Genomic DNA, 19,548 nt, shown 5'->3' on the forward strand with positions numbered 1-19,548 from the left:
GTGGAGATAAGCCCGTTTGAGTTCTTTGAACGTTTTATCTTTATGTTTGGCAACATTTTTATGCTGTAAAAGCAGAAGTGATTCATGTCTTCAACTCACATTTAAAAGTTAAAAATTCTATCTTTTCCGTTCACCTACGTTGGATTAAACTTTATGTTCTATGTACCAATTATATTCTTTATTGTTCATATGTTTATTTTTTTTATAATACTTTTTTCTAATACTCTCTTATATATATTATTATTTTTTTATAAAAATTCTATTTTTTTATATGAGTTCTTTTATTGTTATTGTTATTTTTTTTTTTGTATGGAATATTTTTTTTACTTTGCATTATAATTTTATTAATTCTATTAGAGTATTAAAAAATATTGAGAATACTAAAAGATATTAAAATTTACTTAAATATTTAAAATAAAATTATAAGATAATATAAAATAATTATTTAAATTCATGTCTTTTATAATTTTTTATTTAAAAATAATTTTGAATAATGTAATCCAAACAATATTTAGTTTACTATAATCTATTTTGAATAAAAATTACCAAACATAAACCACGTTAATACTAACTTACTTTTGATCAAAATCAATTCTACAAAATCAATTTTATACAAACATCCGTTTGTAAATGGTAATACAAACACACTTTAAAAAATGAAGAGTTTATGATTGAATATGAAAGGCCAGGCCTCGATAAATAGGTATAAATAATTCTGTGTAAATCCACACTTAATTTAATCTATGGTATATGATTACAAACTTTTTTGCTGACCATTCCTACGAGGCGCCTGTCGCCGCTGATTTCAAAGGCTTAAAAGTTAAAATACATAACATCATAATTAAAAATGCAAAAACAAATATATTGTTCATAATATAAAAGTTAAAACAATCATGTTATATATAAACAAAAAAAATAAACAAATCAATCACATATATACATACATATTAAAATACAAAATATATCTTAAAATCTTAAAATATATATAAAACAACACATAAATATACACATATATAATTATCAATTTTTAATATGCACAAAATAATATTATTAATATAAAAATGCTTATAAAGATCGAACAATTTCTATCAGCATTGTGATATGATTTTTTTTTTTGGTGACTGAAATAAACTAAAAATAAAGAAAAACTAAATAAAAGATCTTCTTAAATAGAAGAATAATCCTTTTTAAGACTACTTTTATGTAAATTCCTTTCAATAATTCTGATTTTAACGTTTACGACAAATGAAAAATAAAAAATTTCAGCTCTACAGGCTGCAGCCACAATGAAATTCAATTCCACAATTGTCCATTTGCAATTATGTCAATTGTCAACTACGTCACTGTTAACAGTTGTAATTCCACGCTAATACTTACAATATCGAGTAATATATTTCCACGCACTTAGGGATGAATAGTTTAACATATCCATCCTCAAAGATAATGCACGTCTCTTAACCACAAGAAGAGAACAGACTTCATGCTTAATCCAATTCAAATAAATGACAAGATATAAAGAAATTAATTGATGCAAAAAAATATACTCGTCAACACGTCTTAAATGAAAGTCACCTTGGCTCAAATGGTCACAGCTTAGCTATGAGGTCAGAGTAGTGACTGATTATCAAGGGCCTTAATTAGAAGATAGAATATACTAAGGAAATATTCTGAAAGAGGGTAAAAAAAAGAGAGAAAGTGGGGGGTAAAAATATGCCAGAACATTTTTCTTGTAAGATACAGTTCAAGGTGTGAACATCTTCTAAGGCATATGTGTTGCCAAACAGAATGAAATAATTACCACTTACCAGGAATTTTCTTAAAACTATTTAAGTTCAGAGCAAATGATACAAAACCTATAAAAATAAATTAATAACTGAACTCCTGAAACATAAATTATAGAATTTAATAAACCATTATAGATGCTAAATTGTAGTTATACATAGTGAATACAAGGATTATCATCTCACGAAAGAAAAGGACAAAATCTTCTGATCCATAAATGCTACGAGAGGAAAAGACTAGCTAATCGACTTCTGGCTCTAATAATATATGCTTATTTCCTTTTTAAAGGAACAAGTAACCAGGAGGTAAAAAGAATAAACAACTGAATTCCAATATCCATCCAACCAAAAACTAACCGTAAGTTAGCATGCATTTAGTCTTCGTCAGAGTTGTCAAATGTAATTTTTTGAGACTTCGGTGCATCAGCGGAAATTTCCTTAAAGTGGGCCCCATAAAACTTGGACTCCTAATATAACAGAAAATGATAGTTTAAACATCAATAGAATATCTTGCACAAATTCTAAAGGATTGCAATCCAAAGCAAAATTTGTCGCAACGGTCACAAACCATCAGAAACGAAACCTGATCAGGTGCATAGAGAGAAGTGAAGAAGAAAATATACCTTTTTCTTTACATGTGTGCCAAATTTCAAAAGGGCATCTGGCACAATTTGTCCAGCTTCTCTTAATACATTCACAAGCTCCCCAGCAAGACCCTGAATATTTCCATTCAATAGTGGCAAAAAAAAAGTTGAGAAACAGCATGACAGGCAAATAAAGAACCTCAAATACATCGGGCATGGATACCACCTTATTCTGCTGTGTGAAGAATGTATGGGCAACACCCTTTTTACCAGCTCGTCCAGTCCGACCAATTCTATGAACATAATCTTCTGTAGTTAAAGGAAAACTATAGTTGATAACAACTTCAACATCTGGAATATCCAATCCGCGTGCAGCCACATCAGTAGCAATCTGCCCAATAAATTATAAATTAGGTCAAATAAATGACCGAACAAAGCCACACACTCTGTGCAGAACAATTGAAAGACCTCAAACCCTATTTATGCACACTATCCACAACAGGCATTCAGGGGAGACAAAAAAATGCAGTTAAAAGAAAACAAAATAAAAAATAAAAATAGAAGGGAACGCTCAGTTGATAATCTCTTTGCCGTTCTATTCAGTTTGGATGAAGATCAGTGGAAATAACAGTGAATTTATGTCCATTCACTAGCGATGTAAAAGATGGCCTTTAGGTTTATGACAGAACCTAAACTAGTTTATCCAATAGTATAGTATATTGTAACATATGGCAGTCACAAAGCTAACCTTGCAAAACTAAATGTTGACTCTTATCACAAACGGAAGTTGGATGTAAAGCATTATATGGATAAGGCAGGAAGATAAATTACTGCTAAAAAGATATTTACATGGTAAAAATGATGAAAGGAAAATAATCAACCCCCCAAACATGTCAGTATTTCAGAGAAAGGAACACCAAATCTTGCTGGTATTCAAGTACCAATTCATAATCATAATCGCAGTTTGAAGCAGCATACCATTAAAGGATAGCTCCCATTCTTGAATAATGAAAGTGCCTTTGTACGATCATGTTGTGCTTTGTCTCCATGTATGGACACAACCTTCCAACCTCTGAAAAGAATTTATCATGTCACAAGTAGCTAATGTCAACAACAAACACTACATGTGTACACACACACACAGCATACCCTTGTTGAAGCATCCTTTCAACTCGTGTGGTTTCCATTTTGTACAAAACAAAGATCAATACTCGGTTCCTGATAAAAGGTACACACTCTTATCAACATGTAGAACAAAATAGTTAAGTCTGAAAATATCAACTACCAATATGCTTCATGATAACTCGTCCTTTTTAGGCTACAAAATACATGTATATGTTCATTGAAAACCAAATGAACACTGGAAAATGTTAGGAATTAAGGATAGCAACAACTTGATCCAATATATTAACTATTCACTGCTTCCTGGGAAGATATCTCTAGTTTTAAGCATTAATTATCATGGAGAGAGACCTCTGAGATTTGTGGTATTTTTCCAGTAAAGCAACCAGTCGGTTATCACGCGCACGGTCATCCAAGACCTATGAATGCAACAAGATTTTTCCACTAGTCAACAAAAGCATTTAAAACAAACAAATGTAGACTAGATTTGGTCAAATACAGACCTCAACTATCTGCATGACATCATGATTCGCAGCTAAATCTTCTGAACCTACAACAACCTGTCACAAGTTCAAAAATCAGTTTCCACAACTAAATAAAAAAACTAGTTGAAAGCCTCTTCTAAAATCTAGATACAGACTTTTACAGGGTTGGGATCCATAAACTCCTGTGCTAACTGATGAACTGGTAAGGGCCAAGTAGCGCTAAACATCACCATTTGGCGAACTGCAAATTATTAGAATTCCTTCAATAAAATAAATAAGCTGGGAACAAATTGTGGTAATAAAATATATTTACACAACTCATTGTTGAATCAAATTTTGAAACTGTAGATCTAGTGCATCAAGTGACAGAATTCAAGGTAAAGGTCAAGAACTAAAATTGAAAGAAGAAAGTTGATATGAAGAAAACCAGGAACAATTAAACTGTAAGCCTCATACCAGAGCATGTCTGACCCAGTATAGAGCGGACTACTTGTTCGAAACCCATGTCAAGCATCCGATCTGCTTCATCAAGCACCTTAGACAAACAAACAATAATTTAAGCATCTACTTAACATAAGAATAGAAGCATTATAGAAATACACAAATACAGAAGGAAGCAAAATGATTGTTGTCACACTGGAGACCAAGAAATGGAGGTTATGTAAAGCAGAGCCAACAAGAATTAGATGATACACGAATTATGTCTAAATTCAACTTCGGGGAACTCCAACACCAGCATTTAGTATATGTACAATGAAGTAATTCACATTAAGGTGATCTGCGCCCACTAGCCACTAGTTAGACCACCACGAAAATACATGATTGATTGACAACTTGTTTTCAATTTCAACTAGAAAAATGCACTATGAGTGAGAACGGATGAACAGCAGTTTGCTAGAAACTTTACTACTTACCACAAAAGATACATCTTTTAGGCTACAGACACCCATTTCAATCAAATCCTGTATACGACCAGGAGTTCCAATGACAATGTCCTGGATAAAAGAGATAAGCATTGTTAAAAGATTCATTTGTTTAAAGTTATTAAACCGAAGAGGTGGGGAAAACAAAGGAAAGGAAAAGCTATATAACTTACGATGCCAGATTTCAGTGACGAGATTTGTGGCCCTTTGGAGGTTCCACCATACAAACAAACTGACTCCACACCACAAGACTTACCAGCATCACACATAACATCTGAAATCTGCAATACAAATAAGAAAGCCTTTAGATGCATATTTATCATTTAGCAAATTAACATCTGTACCCATTAAGTCGAAGATCCAAGTTAAATTCACCAGAGGTTATATCCTTAAGAAACAAGGAAACTTTTTTACAGTATGAGGAAGGAAAATCATGACACCCATCTCACTAATATATCACGAGTCAAGATTACGGTCATAATCAAATGACAGGAAATTATAGCATTCCGAAAAAGAGGGATATATGCTAATAGCTAAGGACATGTACTTTGCACACTATTGAAATAGGAGGTTGAAGTCCATCACGCCTCATGGTTTCTGTGTTTGTGTACAAATATATAAAATTATATGTGAATAACAAGGAGGTAATGTTCATTTTAGTCCTTTGACTAAGTAGGAATAACTCCATTTAGATAGACACTTAATCAAAGCTACCACACACATTGAAATATCTATTATCATCAAAAGAGATTTGAATGTAATGCTGCATCTCAATGAAGTAAGCAATAAGCAAAGTGCGACACAATGGTTTTGAAAGATAAAGAGCCTAAAATCAATGAAACAACAACCTATGCATTAAAATAAAAGAAGCATACTTGTTGAGCTAGCTCCCTGGTAGGAGAGAGCACGAGGCAAAGAGGGTTCCGACCCTTCACCGCTTTATTCTTCCGCTTGCTCAGAACGTGCATAACGGCAGGAATCCCAAACGCCAGCGTCTTCCCTGTCATAACATACATAAAAGCTCATCAAAATCACACTCCGAATTCATTAAATTTTCATCACAAGTCATTCACAACAACACACCTGAACCAGTTGCAGCGATTCCGATGAGATCACGACCGTCCAACAAGAAAGGCCATGCACGTGACTGAATCGGCGACGGCTTCTCGAAGCCCTTGCAGCACTCCAGCACGTTTTCCGGCAGCCCCGAACCAGCGAAGCTCTTCACCGGCGCGTACTTCGCCTCTCCGGCGTTCTTCCCGGTAACCGCCACATGCCCGTCGGTAACCGACTCATCTCCTCCTCCGCCGCCTCCGCCAGCTCCATCAACGGATTCAGCTTTGGTTTCCTCCACGTTCTCTTCCGAATCGCGCTTGTGCTTCTTCTTCTTCTTTTTCCCCTTGTCGGATTCGGCGCCGTTTTGAGGCTGGATCTCGTCGAGCTTTCTTTTAGGACTAGCGGTTCCGTTTTGTTCTTGGTTGTGTTTGTCTTTGTTCTTGTGCTTTTTCTTCTTCTTCTCGGATTTGAGTTTGGGACTGTTTGGGGCTTCTCCTGCTGGTGATGGCACGGCAACTGGTTCGGCTGCGACAACGGCGTCGTGTTTGCGGCCCATCGTTTTGGAGGTGGAAAGTGTGGAACGAAGTGAAGTGAAGGAAAGTGGAAACCGCTACGCAGCGCGCGAACCAGTGCCCGAGAAGAAACCGCACAGAGGCGCAAGTACGAAGGCTTTGTGTAGTACTTGTTAGGGTTTTGACTTTTTTAAATATTTGACCTCTTTATAGTTAGAACTTAGAACTCTAAATTAAAAGCAAATTAAATACATCATCACTTGAACTAAAAATAAAAAATATAAGGAAAATACACTAATTTTTTTTCTTTAAACAAAAATATGTAAGATAAACAAATATGGGAGTGTTATTTTAGTGGTGATTGATATATTATTTTACAAATTTGTCATAAAATAATATATATAATTTACATAAGACTAGTTTTTATTGACATAATCATTACATTGAAGTTTACAATTAGTTTTGCATATAATTGGAATTTTAATTATAGTTTATTTTGGTTTACAAATAATTGGTACAACCATAAATTATGGCCAAATGAAATTATAGAGCTTTTTCAAAGGGCATATTCCCAATGAATATTTCCAAATTTGCAGCGGCTTCTGACCAACGGCAAAGAGGGAGAGAGGATGGGACTGGAGAGTGGGGAGGGTTTGTGGATTGTGGCTTCTCTCACGATTTTTTTTTTTTGGGTCAAGGGTTTATGGATTTCTGATGCGGTGATGGCTCAGCTCTTCGAGAATGAGCTTAAGGCAGGCAAGGCCCAATGTTTGAAAAGAACCAAAAACAAATCACAGCTCTGCTTCATCATCACATAATAAAGCTATTGTATAATTGTATTGTAGCCAATTTGGATTGCTATAGTAATACTAATCTATTTAAATAAATATTAAGAGTTTGAATTTTGCTTAATCAAGTGACCTCTTGAATTAAGACATATTGTAAAAAAATAAAATAAAACAATTGCTAGTGATCAAAATTATAGCCATTTGCTAAAAAATATATAATATTAATTTTTTTCGTAATTTGTGTTAAAGTAGTATTTTTTAAAATAATATAATTAAAAATACAAAAAAAAGTTTTACATTCATGTTATTTATCTAATTAAGTTTAACTAGGTTGTTATAATGTGTTTCTTTTTCATGGACTTCTTTTTCTTCTAGTTTCTTCTTACATTGTTGATGCTATTGTCTCTTTTTATTCTCCTCTTTTTCTTTTTTTTCTCTTTCGTTATCATCGTCGTCACCACCACCATCACCTCCTCTTCTTCCTCCTCATTCCTTTCTCATTTAAATTTATTATCCTCATTCTTTTTCCTCCTCGTCTATCATCATCATCATCATCGTTATCGTTATCGCTGCTGCTGTTACTTTTTCTTATTCTCCTCATTTGTCTTCATATTTTTCTTTTATTATTGTCGTCATTGTTGTCACCACCACCACTACCTTCTCTTCTTCCTCCTACTTCCTTTCTCATTTGAGTTTATTCTTCTTCTTCATTTTCCTCTTCCTTTACCATCATCATCATCATTGTTATCGTCGTCATTTTTTTTCTTTTCTGTAAATTACAATGCTTCTTTTCCTCTTTCATTCTTTTTTTAAATTTGTTGCATGTAAGATTTCAATCCAATAAGTGTGTATTAAAATTTAATTGAGAAGCGATGCTTTTAAAATAAGTAAGAACAAAAAGAAAAGAATAAGAAGTAAAAAATGTAGCATTAAAAAAATATTTCTGTGATTTTGTAACAATATTTCAGTGTCAAAAATAATAAATTTCAGTATTTTTTATTTATGGTAATAATTAAATTCAATAAATGTGAAATTACATTCATTCAACTAAATAAGATTCTAATCTATTATAAACATGTTCATTTAAGTAATGTCGGTATTATCTTGTGATCTTTTATGTAATTTACTTTTCACATTCATTCAATTAACAATATATGTGGCTCTACATACTCTCACTAATAAAACTTATATTTATTATGTTTGAACTTTGAACCAATTTAATTGAATTTAATTTCAAAAAAAAAAAACTTAAATATGTAGTGAGACTATAAAAAATATGTGTATAACTATTTTTTTTAATTAATAAAAATATATTATTATTTGTTATTATAAAAAATTTTAGTCAATGAGTAATAATTCAAATGACATAGTCTCCACATACTCAATTAAGAGGTTGCACTTCGAGTCTCTTATCTTTAATAAAAAAAAATTAAAAATGATAACTCTTCTTTGTCAACAATAGGACTATTGTCCAAAATACTAAAAAATTAGGCCCATTTCTCTAAAAATTACACACTCACTTTTTTAGGTTATTTAATACGAACAAGAACAAGCTCTACATTGGTGAAAAAAAAAGGTATAATTTGGATCTTGATGGACCAAGGAATAAATGAAGATAATAAAAAATTCAAGGGCCAGTTTACAAATAGTAAAATTTAATAAATGGGATAAATTTGGATATATCCTTCTTGCAATCTAACCTTTTATATTGTTCTTGTTTTTTGTCTATTATTATTATTATTATTATTATTATTATTATTATTATTATTATTATTTTGATTATTAAAATTATTATTACTATTATTCTTCTTATTATAATTATTAATGTTATTATCATTGTCCTTATTGTCAATGTTACGACAATAATAATAATAATATTAGGGCAGATTATAGGCCTAACAAAAATATCCTAAAAATTAAAATAAAAAACTGTATTTTAAGTCATATTTTAAAGACATATATTTATTTTTTTCAATAAAAAATTGTTAATTTTATTAGAATATGATTATTATTTCCCTGATTGTTGTATATTTATCTATTTAGCCAATATATTTAGAGCGGTTTTTAATTCATATTTTTAAAGAATTAGTTTTCTTCTGATAATTAGTATTTTGTTTCAAAACAAAATTTATTAATTCATTATTCACTATTATTTATTATTATTTCATTTCTTATTTTACTTAATTTAAAATAATTATAAAATCCTATTTAAAAATTTTGCAAATTTAATCATGTTTGATTATATTATACATTATAATTTTAATTTGAGTATTAAAAAGGCTAAAATTTCAATTTTACTACAAAATGATAAAATATTCTTTAAGCATTCAAGTAAAAATACTAAATTATCTATTTCAATGGTCATATTTTTATATGCATTATTTATATATATAATTTAATAAATAAAATTTATTAATGTTCATTTAAGACTATTATATAATTTTATTAATTTTTTAAAAAAAGTAATGCTATATATCTAACTTTTTTATGAATCAAGTTTAACCAAGTTAAATAATAAAACTAGAAATAATGTTAACCATAATTTATTTTTATTATGTTAGAATAATTTAATTAAAATTGATTAAAAAAATTTAATATGTAGTATTATTCTTATTAAACTTATCTAATTATATTTATACAACCTAAATTTTTATGGGAGATTATTAATAACATCTTATTGGTCAAAAACCTTATTACAATGACTATAGATAGAGTCTAAATAACTTGATGTGAATATATTTTTTTAACATTAATTTTAGATAAAAAAAAAATAGTTCTGACATATAATTGAAAACTTAAAATGCAATTAATAAAAAAATTTATCTATAAGAAGAATTATTAATGAGATCTAATCTAGATATAATAAAAAATAAATCATATAAACAGAGATTTTGCATCATAGGTAGAGTTAGATGCAAAATTAACAATATTTTTTAATTAATTTCTTTTAATTTATTCAATAATAATAATAATAATAATAATAATAATAATAATAATAATAATAATAATAATAATAATAATAATAATATATTTGTCTAACTTTATTTACAATATCTCTATGCATGTTAGTCATTTTATTCATAAATATATTATTAAATAAGTCACAAAAAATTATATTATAGTAATTATTGCAAAATATTTAACAAAAAAAAATAAATATTAAACTTTTAAACAGGCATTAAATGTTTTTAATTCAATATATTTCTTAAAAAAAATTTTTAAATACCATAAATAATAGTACGTATCATTTTCCACCACTAATATAGAATTTGTGAGCTTAATTTTTAAAGGTCCGGTTTCTATTTTTTCTATTGTAGACAATTCTTAAAATCAATAAGAACACAAGAAGGTAAATGATAAAAATTTTAAAATATGACATCCAAAATGTAGAATATGATCTTAATCAACAAACTTATCAGCATATGCATTAGTATCTTAAATTTTTAGTGAAGCTTGCATATATCTTTCTCTTATAGCTAGTATCAAAGATTTTATTCCATGTAAATGTAAATAAATATAATTTTACTGTTATTAAAAAATTTATTTCATGTCTAATCTCTTCATATTCACTTAAAAGTCACGAATTTAAGTGTTACTCTTAACTTAAAAAAAAATACAAAATCTAAATCTATTATAAATCTTAAAGCTCTACTTAAATTATAAAACAACAATTTAAAATTATATTAAAACCGACAAAAAATCTATCATCTCAATTTTTTGAGAACTATTGGATTAGCTTAATGTAAACTAAGATGGATGGGTTAACTTAATAAAATTACTGGAAACAAAGTGTGTGTTTGGATTATATTTTGCAAACTATAGTTTGTATAAAATTGATTTTGCAAACTTGCTTTTGATGAAAAGTAAGTTTGTGTTAACGTGATTTATGTTTGGCAATCTTTATATCAAAATGGATTATAGTAAAATAAATGTTGTTTGGATTATACTACTCAAAATCACTTTTAGATGCAAAATTACTAAAAGAGACATCAATTTAAATAATTTTTTATATTATTCTATTATTTTACTTTAGATATTTGAATAGAACTTATTAAGAGACATGATAAAATACTAATAAAATACATAAAAAATAATACGAGATATCATAAAAAATTCATATAATAAAAAAAATTCATATGAACTAGAAAACAATTAAAAATAATAATATACATGAAAAAACAGAACACTAAAAAAATAATATAAAAATATTTATCATATAAATAAAATAAATACAATAAAAAATAAAAATATGAAAGATAGTATTATACATTTTATAATATCAAAGAAAAAGAAAATGTTCTATAAATTTTTTTAGTACCGTTAGTACTCTTTAATTTAGTATCATTTTAGACTATAAATTTTTATTATTTATGACTCTTTTGTTACTTATAATTAGTATATAATAAAAACGAAAATAAAGTACAGTCAGAAGTACAATAAAAACGAAAAAAAACATGCAAACATCGTATATAATAATTACGATCAATAACATATATTATATAAAAAAAATATAATAATAAAAAGTAAATAAAATTCATACGAATAAAACCAAATAAAAAATAAAAAAATTTATACACAACATAAATATAGTACAATAAAGAATAGAAAAAAGAATTTATATAAATAAAAAATAATAATTTTTTTCATCTGGACCGTGATTGAAATAAATTTATATGAAAAAAAAATTAGAATGAAAAACATACGTAAAGAACTATTGTAAAAGTTATATGGTTACTTGCATTTTTTTATAGAAGAAAACAAAGGATAAAGTTGGTAGAAAAGGAAAAAAAATTCTCATCTAATTTCTTAATGATAACAAAACTTTTCCAACGTGAACGCATAAGCTAGAAATTTTTGCTTCTGATAAACGTACGTTTAGAGGTATAAGTACTTCTAGGTTGAGAGTTCTAAAAGATTGCCAAATATAAAAGTGGAACGTTCAAGACGCTCAAATGAGCTTCTCTCTTCCTCAACGTGAACCCCAAACACACCCAAAATAGTTCATTTGCTAATTTTATCTAACTAATTTAGTTTTTTAAAAATTTCAAATTAATTTCACAATTTAAATTATTCTCAAATCTTTCTTTTTCAGATGTAGGAATTTAGTTGGCCAATAACATGATTCCACTCGTGTGTTGTGTAAGATTACCAAACAGCACCTCCCGCGCCTTGCGAACAAGCCAATCCAACTTCAAGAAAAAGCGTGAAAAGTGCTTTCTCTCACCGCACGCACTTCAAATTTTAAAAACAGAGTGTCTCACTCACTCACGCAGTCACGCACCTAACTGTTCGTTCGTTCGTCCGTTCGGTTATTCTGTGGCACTCCCAACGCACATTTCTCCCTTCAAAAAATTTAGGGATCTAAATCTAAGCTCTCTCATTCACCATGAATCGCCACCAGGATCCTAATCCGTTCGAAGAAGAAGTTAATCCTTTCTCGGTAATCTATTCTCACTCACATTTTCACATTCTCGATCTCTTTCTATTTTTAGTGCTTTTTTTCTTCAGATCCGATATTGTTTCTCTTAAACTAGCTAGATTTTGGTGATGGACCTGTTTTTCTATAAATGAAAAAATAAAATGCTTACGTGGCTTCTACTTTGATCTGGATCTGTGGTTTGTTAGTTTGGTCTTTTGCTGTGATTTCACTTCTCTTGTTCGGAAAATTGAGAACGATTGTGTTTGCGAATCTGCATTGAGATGCCAAATCCGCGTGTAGCTTAGTGTGCATGTTTGTGGATCTGAAACTACGTAAGTTTGCGGTTTCTATTATTTGGTCTATGAACTCCGCGTATTTTAGTGAATGCTCGTACTGCTATAGGCTATGAGTGTTTTCTCTGTTTTATTTTAATCGTTAGCTTTTTGTCTTTCCCAGTCATGAACTCATGATTGATGTGGCATAGTTCTATTCTTTGCTGGATTGTTTAAGTTGAAGTGTTGTTCTTGCATTTAAACATATATGATGTGGTATGTAGACATAATTTTCAAATTGTGCCTAGCAGAAATGCTTAAACGTTGAATAACTTCTTTTTGCTGTGGATCTGCTGCAACTTTGAAAATGGCACAAAAATTGTGATGATCACACTGGTTTTGCTGTCTTGTCTCCTGCATATTTTTGAGTTTGCAGTGTGTTGTTGGTTTCAATTGCAAATATATCACAATATTGCCAATATGTAATTTAGTGTTTTACCATTAAAGACAGAATTTGATTTACTTAATGATTTGAGCTTTATTTTAGATCTAATTTTGCTCTTTATGAGATGTTTGATTGAAACCATGTAAGTTTTAATTAACTAATTCTACCAGCCAATCTTTGTAAGCCATCTTGTTGAGATAATGTGGGTGTTATAGTTTCATTCTGGTGTGCAACTTGTTAGTTTTCGAAGTTTTAGCAATTGATGCTTTATCATTTTCATATGTGTCATAAAATAGCCGTTTCATTCTATTCGTGGAAATCTTACAGAATGGTGCTGGTGCTCCTGGATCAAAATCACGTATTCCACAAATGTCATCTGAACCAGTGGGCTTTGGCCAAAGACATGATGCCACAGTTGATATTCCTTTGGATGTTACAACTGTAATGCCTTGCTAATTCAATGATTTTCTTAAGACTTGGATTCTCTTCAAGAGGCTGATTATGCTTCTGTGATGTAAATATAGGACTCTAAGAAAAAGGGACAAGAGCTAGCAGCTTGGGAAGCAGATTTGAAAAGGAGAGAGAAGGTTGATTTTTCAACTTTTTCTCTAGGATCTTGCTTTTTAGCATATTTATTGTTGACTCTTTCGGAGTACCTATAACAGTTACATTTATTAACTGTCTTCATCTATATGTTCTTATTTTTTATTCTACTATTAATTAACTGGTATGCTTTGCCTTCAAGGATTTTGACTCTTTCAAAATGTATATGCAGGAAATAAAAAGAAGAGAAGAAGCTGTTGCTAAAGGTGAATAATGAGACTCAAACATGTGACCTTCTTGATTAAGTATCTTTTTGTTGTATTTCTAGTTTATGAGGTGACAAAAAGAAAGAGGAGAGGAAAAATTGAAATTTTAAATGGAGGGAAAACTTGTAGAGAAAAGTTTGTTTCTCGAGTTTTCATTCCCTCTAATTCTTCAGTTTCTCTTTGACTGAAAAACAAAAAATTTAAAAACTAAATCCAAGTCAGTAACCTGTTTTATTTTCAACATTTGCTTATCAGCTGGTGTGCCTGTTGATGATAAGAATTGGCCTCCATTTTTCCCAATCATTCACCATGATATTGCCAATGAGATACCAGTTCATGCTCAGAGGCTGCAATATTTGGCCTTTGCAAGTTGGTTAGGTATGGTTGCTTAACTATCTTATTATTTATTAGGCAGCCTGGTTGGTTGTTTCCGAGACATATTATGTGTTCTCTTAGTTAGAATGAGTAACTGCTTGTAGGTCTCCCAAATTAAAGGAAATAAATCTAAACTCTGTTGTGCTTTTTCATGATCTAATTTTCAATATTAGTAGACATGTGGATTTTTCTTCACAATACTATACAACCAACTTGTTCTTAATTTTTTTTTTTCCGCTTATCTTTTTTTTATATCTTTTCAGGAATTGTTCTATGCCTAGTTTTTAATGTAGTTGCTGTGATTGTCTGTTGGATCAGAGGCGGCGGTAAGCTGATTCTTCTACTCTTTTGATATTTCCAGCTCCCTCTTTCTAGTGAAGTGATTTGGATTTGTGTAAAATAAGTGCAGGCTCTAAAATTTTTTTCCTTGCGGTTATTTATGCTCTTCTTGGGGTTCCACTTTCATACGTGCTTTGGTACAGGCCCCTCTATCGTGCTATGAGGTAAACCATGTTAAGCATTGATAAAATTGCCTAAGTACAAGGGTTTGTGCCTAGTATGGTTCCCTTTTAGTTAATAGGTGGGGAGGTTTTAGTGTATCGGTTTATACTTTATAGTCTACTGACTTAATTGTTTTTTATATGCAGTACGGATAGTGCACTGAAGTTTGGTTGGTTTTTCTTGTTCTACTTGGTAAGCTGTTCTATTGTTTGACGCTAGCATAATATTCGTGAGATGAGAACAACTTATTAATTCTTTTTTTAATTACTGTCTTGATGCAGATTCATATTGCATTTTGCATCTTTGCTGCAATTGCGCCTCCTGTTGTTTTTCATGGAAAATCATTAACGTAAGTTCTGCATATTTTCCTTATAGAGCTTGTCTAATTAAAGTTCCATAAAGTTGTTGCTATTTGATTCATATATGTACTTGGTATTGCCAATAATTTTGGCGAATTTAGAAATAGACTAAGGGTAGAAGTTTTCAAAACTTGCATCTTAGAACATGCTGGTTTGTACATTTCCAATGATAAGATTTTTACTGTAGGTCGGGGGTAGTATGACTAGAATTGAATGTTTGTTCTGCTTCTGTAAGAAATTGCTATTTGGTTTAATGACCTCGCTTGGAGAATGTCGTGTATATTAAAGCATCAGGGCGTTTGTAATGTTTTTGGTGGTCCAAACGAACACTTCACTTGTGTAGGCATATGCAGGATTAGAGAGGCAACACATACTTATTGATATTATCTCGTCATATTATTTTTCACATTGAGGTGGGGAGGGACTATCATGTCTCTAAATACACCAAAAATGGAACTTAGCACGTGTGCTTTCTATTAAAAATACTTGCATGTCTTTTTGGCTTTTATCTTATGGTAACCCTTTTACTTAGTCATAAGTATTGGTGCCTATTAGATGAATATAGTCTTTTCTTTACATTTGAATTAATTCATTAAAAATTTCAGGGGCATTCTTGCAGCAATCGATGTTTTCTCAGACCATGTATTGGTTGGGGTAAGTTGTCTTTGATGGATGCATTTTTTTTCTTGTTTGGTGAAACTGTTTCATCTATTCCTTGAAATATCATCATTTCAGCCATGAATGTTTTATTCTGTAGTGTGGTAACTGATGATAGTTATTTATTAAAAATTTAGAAGCACTGTCAGTCTTGGTTGATCTTATAGCCCTTGAAATGTAAAGGGAGACATGCTTTTAGGTACCTTAAAATGAAAAGTGTCTTTAAGATCTGATTAATGAATGTCATACGTACATGGAGACAGTTTAAGATAATGTTGATGTCCATCTCTTGTTATTTGCACTTGATCTTATCTGAGAAACAAACAAAATGATATCCAAGGAACTAATTCAGGACCTTCAATTCAGATGAAGGGATGTATAGTTTGTGGGAATTCGACATATATGGAACTAGAGTGACTGGTGCCTAGCTTCTGTAAGGCATGAGTAATGTGAGATTAGTGTTTCTTGTTTGATATATTTTTTTGTTAGAACAAAATGATCTTGATGCTCTGGAATTGAGGATATTGGAAAAGCTGTTTATATTGTACACTTTTCAACTTGAATTAGGTTCACAAAGGAAAATTTCTGTACCTTTATGAAAAAATTCAAGTTCCACAGTTGTTTGCTTGTGCTTGCATGTTCAAGTCCAATTTATGTTTGGTGTTGTTGCAGATATTCTACTTGGTTGGATTTGGTCTATTTTGCTTGGAGGCTCTTCTAAGCTTGTGGGTGCTTCAGGTGAGGGATAAGACATTTGCAATCAAATATTTATATTGCTCCCCAGCTTTGGAAAGTTCAAAACTTCAAATAATATCAACATGGACTATTTACTGCAACTTTCAGAATTTAAATAATAATAATAATAATAAATCTCTAAAACATGTCCATGATTGCAAACAATGGTCGCAGATGTTAGTTATTATCCTGGTAGGTGGTAGCATATATTGAACAGTGGTTTGCTGATTGTTTCTTTCCCTTGTGTCTGCAGAAAATATACTTGTATTTCCGGGGACATAAGTGATGTTGTTCTCAGGTTTTGATCCATCGGCATTTATGATTCAGTCACCGGCCATTGTGGCTTAGTATATTCTTTATTTTTGCCTATGCGCTTCCTTTTGCGTCACAATATCTAATTTGTGATATTGTTCGATGTTACTCTAGTGATTGTATGAAAGTTTAGGGTGTGTAATTTGTAGTTTGTGAAGTCTAGTGTATTTCCTCCAGTGAGATAAGAATTTGATTTTGATAAGCATGTGTAGTAGATTCCCATTGTTAGTACTAGTTTAGTGGCATTGTATTGGTGATACAGATCCACCTAGACCCTAAATTTGCTGATCATTCAGACAAATTGTATTCCATTATACTTATTCAATTACCGTCATGGAAATGATTTGTATGTAGCCATCCGAAAAAACAAAGAAAAGAAATAAAATAAAATGAGTTGTTTTTATCAACAAAGTTGATTTTGAGATGTTATGAACATCTAATGCGCCAGCTACAACCTTGGACATAAGCTCGAAACAGCTGAATTCTAACCTTGAACAGAAGCGTATAACTGTTTCTCATTTAAAAATAAAAAAAACCAATGAATTATAACCTGAGTGTTTCTTCAAAGTGACAATTATCGAAGAGCATACAGGTTTATGTGAATTTATTATTACTGATATTTCTTGGTAGAGAATTGGTTAAAATCTTCCTACAAATTCCCCCTCTTTAATTATAATCCGAGTTTATTCTGCTCAGATTAGAAAAGAAGCAAATGTCAGGTTATATTATATTTGCATGTGACTAAATCCATCTCAAAATTTTCTGTTCTTTTTTCTTAATTTATATTATTGAGCCTATTCTATGCTAGCATTACAGTACCTTTTTTCGCAAGTTATTCTCAAAGTGTAGCGCATAAACAAGTAAAACGAACATGAATAAACAAGAATACTAGATGCCACCAGGCAAAACAAATGGTGTAATCTAGAAATTTCAGTAAAGATACGTCTTTGTTGGCACTCAGTTGAAATTTGGAAAAGTTATGCTCAAGCAAAGGGTTCATGGTAGGTTCCCAATTCAAATGTCTAGAAAACCAGCCATGTCGCCCACTTATATACGAATCAAGCCACGGGCACTTGAAGTAAAACAGCAAGCTTCTTATTTCTTAAGGCTCTATATATTATATTTCGTTGGTTGAAAAAGTATATGTATTATATGAGCCTTCCATTTATGCTGTTTGGTTGTCTTATTATAGCATACTTTACGTGTCATATTTGAATAGTCATATATGGACGTCTGGCTGCATGCTTTACGCCAATGGTTTATCGTACATAGTTATGATTAAAATAATTACAAGTTGATATAACATTAGCATTTAGAGTAAATCTCAAAAAGAGCATATAAAAACCAATTTAGTTTGGTAGTATGGTTTAATTTACTCGTTCACTTTAATAAATATTAAAAATTCGAAATTTTTTTATCTATGCATCAACTAATTGGCCATAAAATCTTTATATATACAGCAATTATAAAAGTTAGTTTAGTAGTTAACTTATTAGTTCGTTTAAACAAGTGACGGAAGTTTAACGATAAATTTTTAAATGAAACTCGTACTGCGGCAGATTATTACATATAAAATTTTTTTATTTATAAAATATACACTAATCTCGCTTATGATATTCAATATTTATTTATTTATGAGCATGATATCAAACTACTCTGTGGAAAGAGAGATTAGAGTAGACATAAAACTCTCCTGAAAATTATTAATTATTGCAAGTCAAAGAGTATCTATAAATCATTCCACCCTAAAGTCAGCACTGGCCAACCATATGACCCAAATGTTCTCCTTCTTCGTCAATTATAGTGTAATAATATTAAGTGAAAGGAATTCGCTTTTGCCTGAACACACGCACGTAATTTGTCGGCGCAGAGTGCATATGCAAGAATCTACGTCTAACTTCCCTTCCTCAAGTTTTGAAGAAGGTTCCAATGAACATAATACAACACAAACAATTGATTTAACCAAAACAAAGTTCTTAAACCATCTGCTGAACTAATTAAAATACTATATACTCCAAGTTTGATGGAACACCATATTCTCATATTGGCAGTGACATAACTAGCATTCTTGCAACTAGCTATTGCTTTATAAACCATAATTGAATTTGTTTAATTAAAATTATTATTATTCTATATGGTGGCGACATATGGTCAAAAATTAGACTAATCACTATATTGTTAGTATTTGACCAATTGTCCATTTATTTGATTCTTCACCAATATGAAAAAACTACACGTTTGTGGCTATGTGGCATATGCTTATGTACCTTACTAACCAATGTCCACATCTTTTTATATGAGACTACTGGAGAATATTGTGTGGTCCTTGATAAAAAGAAAAATATACATGGCTTTCATCATGCATGTTTCTCTACAGCAAGAAAATGAAAGGGGAATGAAATTTAAAATTGGG

The 19,548-nt window shown here is 30.5% G+C and overlaps 2 protein-coding genes across 2 annotated transcripts; one reads left to right on the forward strand and one right to left on the reverse strand.

Annotated features, from left to right (window-relative positions):
• Positions 1–1,889: 1,889 nt before the first annotated feature.
• On the reverse strand, positions 1,890–6,656 carry LOC130982129 (DEAD-box ATP-dependent RNA helicase 5). The gene is made up of 13 exons (XM_057905998.1): positions 5,979–6,656; positions 5,771–5,895; positions 5,069–5,176; positions 4,887–4,967; positions 4,429–4,507; positions 4,128–4,213; positions 3,991–4,047; positions 3,839–3,906; positions 3,515–3,583; positions 3,344–3,437; positions 2,592–2,756; positions 2,405–2,497; positions 1,890–2,248 (listed from the first exon to the last, which is right to left on the reverse strand). Exons 1-13 carry the CDS (start codon positions 6,505–6,507, stop codon positions 2,156–2,158), a joined length of 1,647 nt encoding a protein of 548 aa, XP_057761981.1. The 5' UTR covers positions 6,508–6,656; the 3' UTR covers positions 1,890–2,155.
• A 5,833-nt stretch (positions 6,657–12,489) lies between these two features.
• Positions 12,490–17,475, forward strand: LOC130978971 (secretory carrier-associated membrane protein 4). Its single transcript, XM_057902305.1, has 12 exons — positions 12,490–12,691; positions 13,715–13,828; positions 13,912–13,974; positions 14,163–14,196; positions 14,452–14,574; positions 14,835–14,897; positions 14,981–15,074; positions 15,219–15,264; positions 15,354–15,421; positions 16,037–16,085; positions 16,761–16,826; positions 17,077–17,475. Exons 1-12 carry the CDS (start codon positions 12,638–12,640, stop codon positions 17,107–17,109), a joined length of 807 nt encoding a protein of 268 aa, XP_057758288.1. The 5' UTR covers positions 12,490–12,637; the 3' UTR covers positions 17,110–17,475.
• The last annotated feature ends 2,073 nt before the right edge of the window (positions 17,476–19,548 follow it).

The sequence above is a fragment of the Arachis stenosperma genome, chromosome 5 (genome assembly GCF_014773155.1).
Source record: "Arachis stenosperma cultivar V10309 chromosome 5, arast.V10309.gnm1.PFL2, whole genome shotgun sequence".
Classification (NCBI taxonomy): Eukaryota; Viridiplantae; Streptophyta; class Magnoliopsida; order Fabales; family Fabaceae; genus Arachis; species Arachis stenosperma.

Excerpts from the sequence above, each read along its gene's own strand:
- LOC130978971 (XM_057902305.1), top strand. The coding sequence starts at position 12,638 with ATGAATCGCCACCAGGATCCTAATCCGTTCGAAGAAGAAGTTAATCCT. Across the intron at positions 14,898-14,980 it reads CTGTTGGATCAGAGGCGGCG|GCTCTAAAATTTTTTTCCTT; the intron begins GTAAGCTGATTC and ends AAATAAGTGCAG. Across the intron at positions 15,422-16,036 it reads TTTCATGGAAAATCATTAAC|GGGCATTCTTGCAGCAATCG; the intron begins GTAAGTTCTGCA and ends TAAAAATTTCAG.
- LOC130982129 (XM_057905998.1), bottom strand. The coding sequence starts at position 6,507 with ATGGGCCGCAAACACGACGCCGTTGTCGCAGCCGAACCAGTTGCCGTG. Across the intron at positions 3,907-3,990 it reads ATGTCATGCAGATAGTTGAG|GTCTTGGATGACCGTGCGCG; the intron begins GTCTGTATTTGA and ends TTGCATTCATAG. Across the intron at positions 3,438-3,514 it reads GAAAGGATGCTTCAACAAGG|AGGTTGGAAGGTTGTGTCCA; the intron begins GTATGCTGTGTG and ends AATTCTTTTCAG.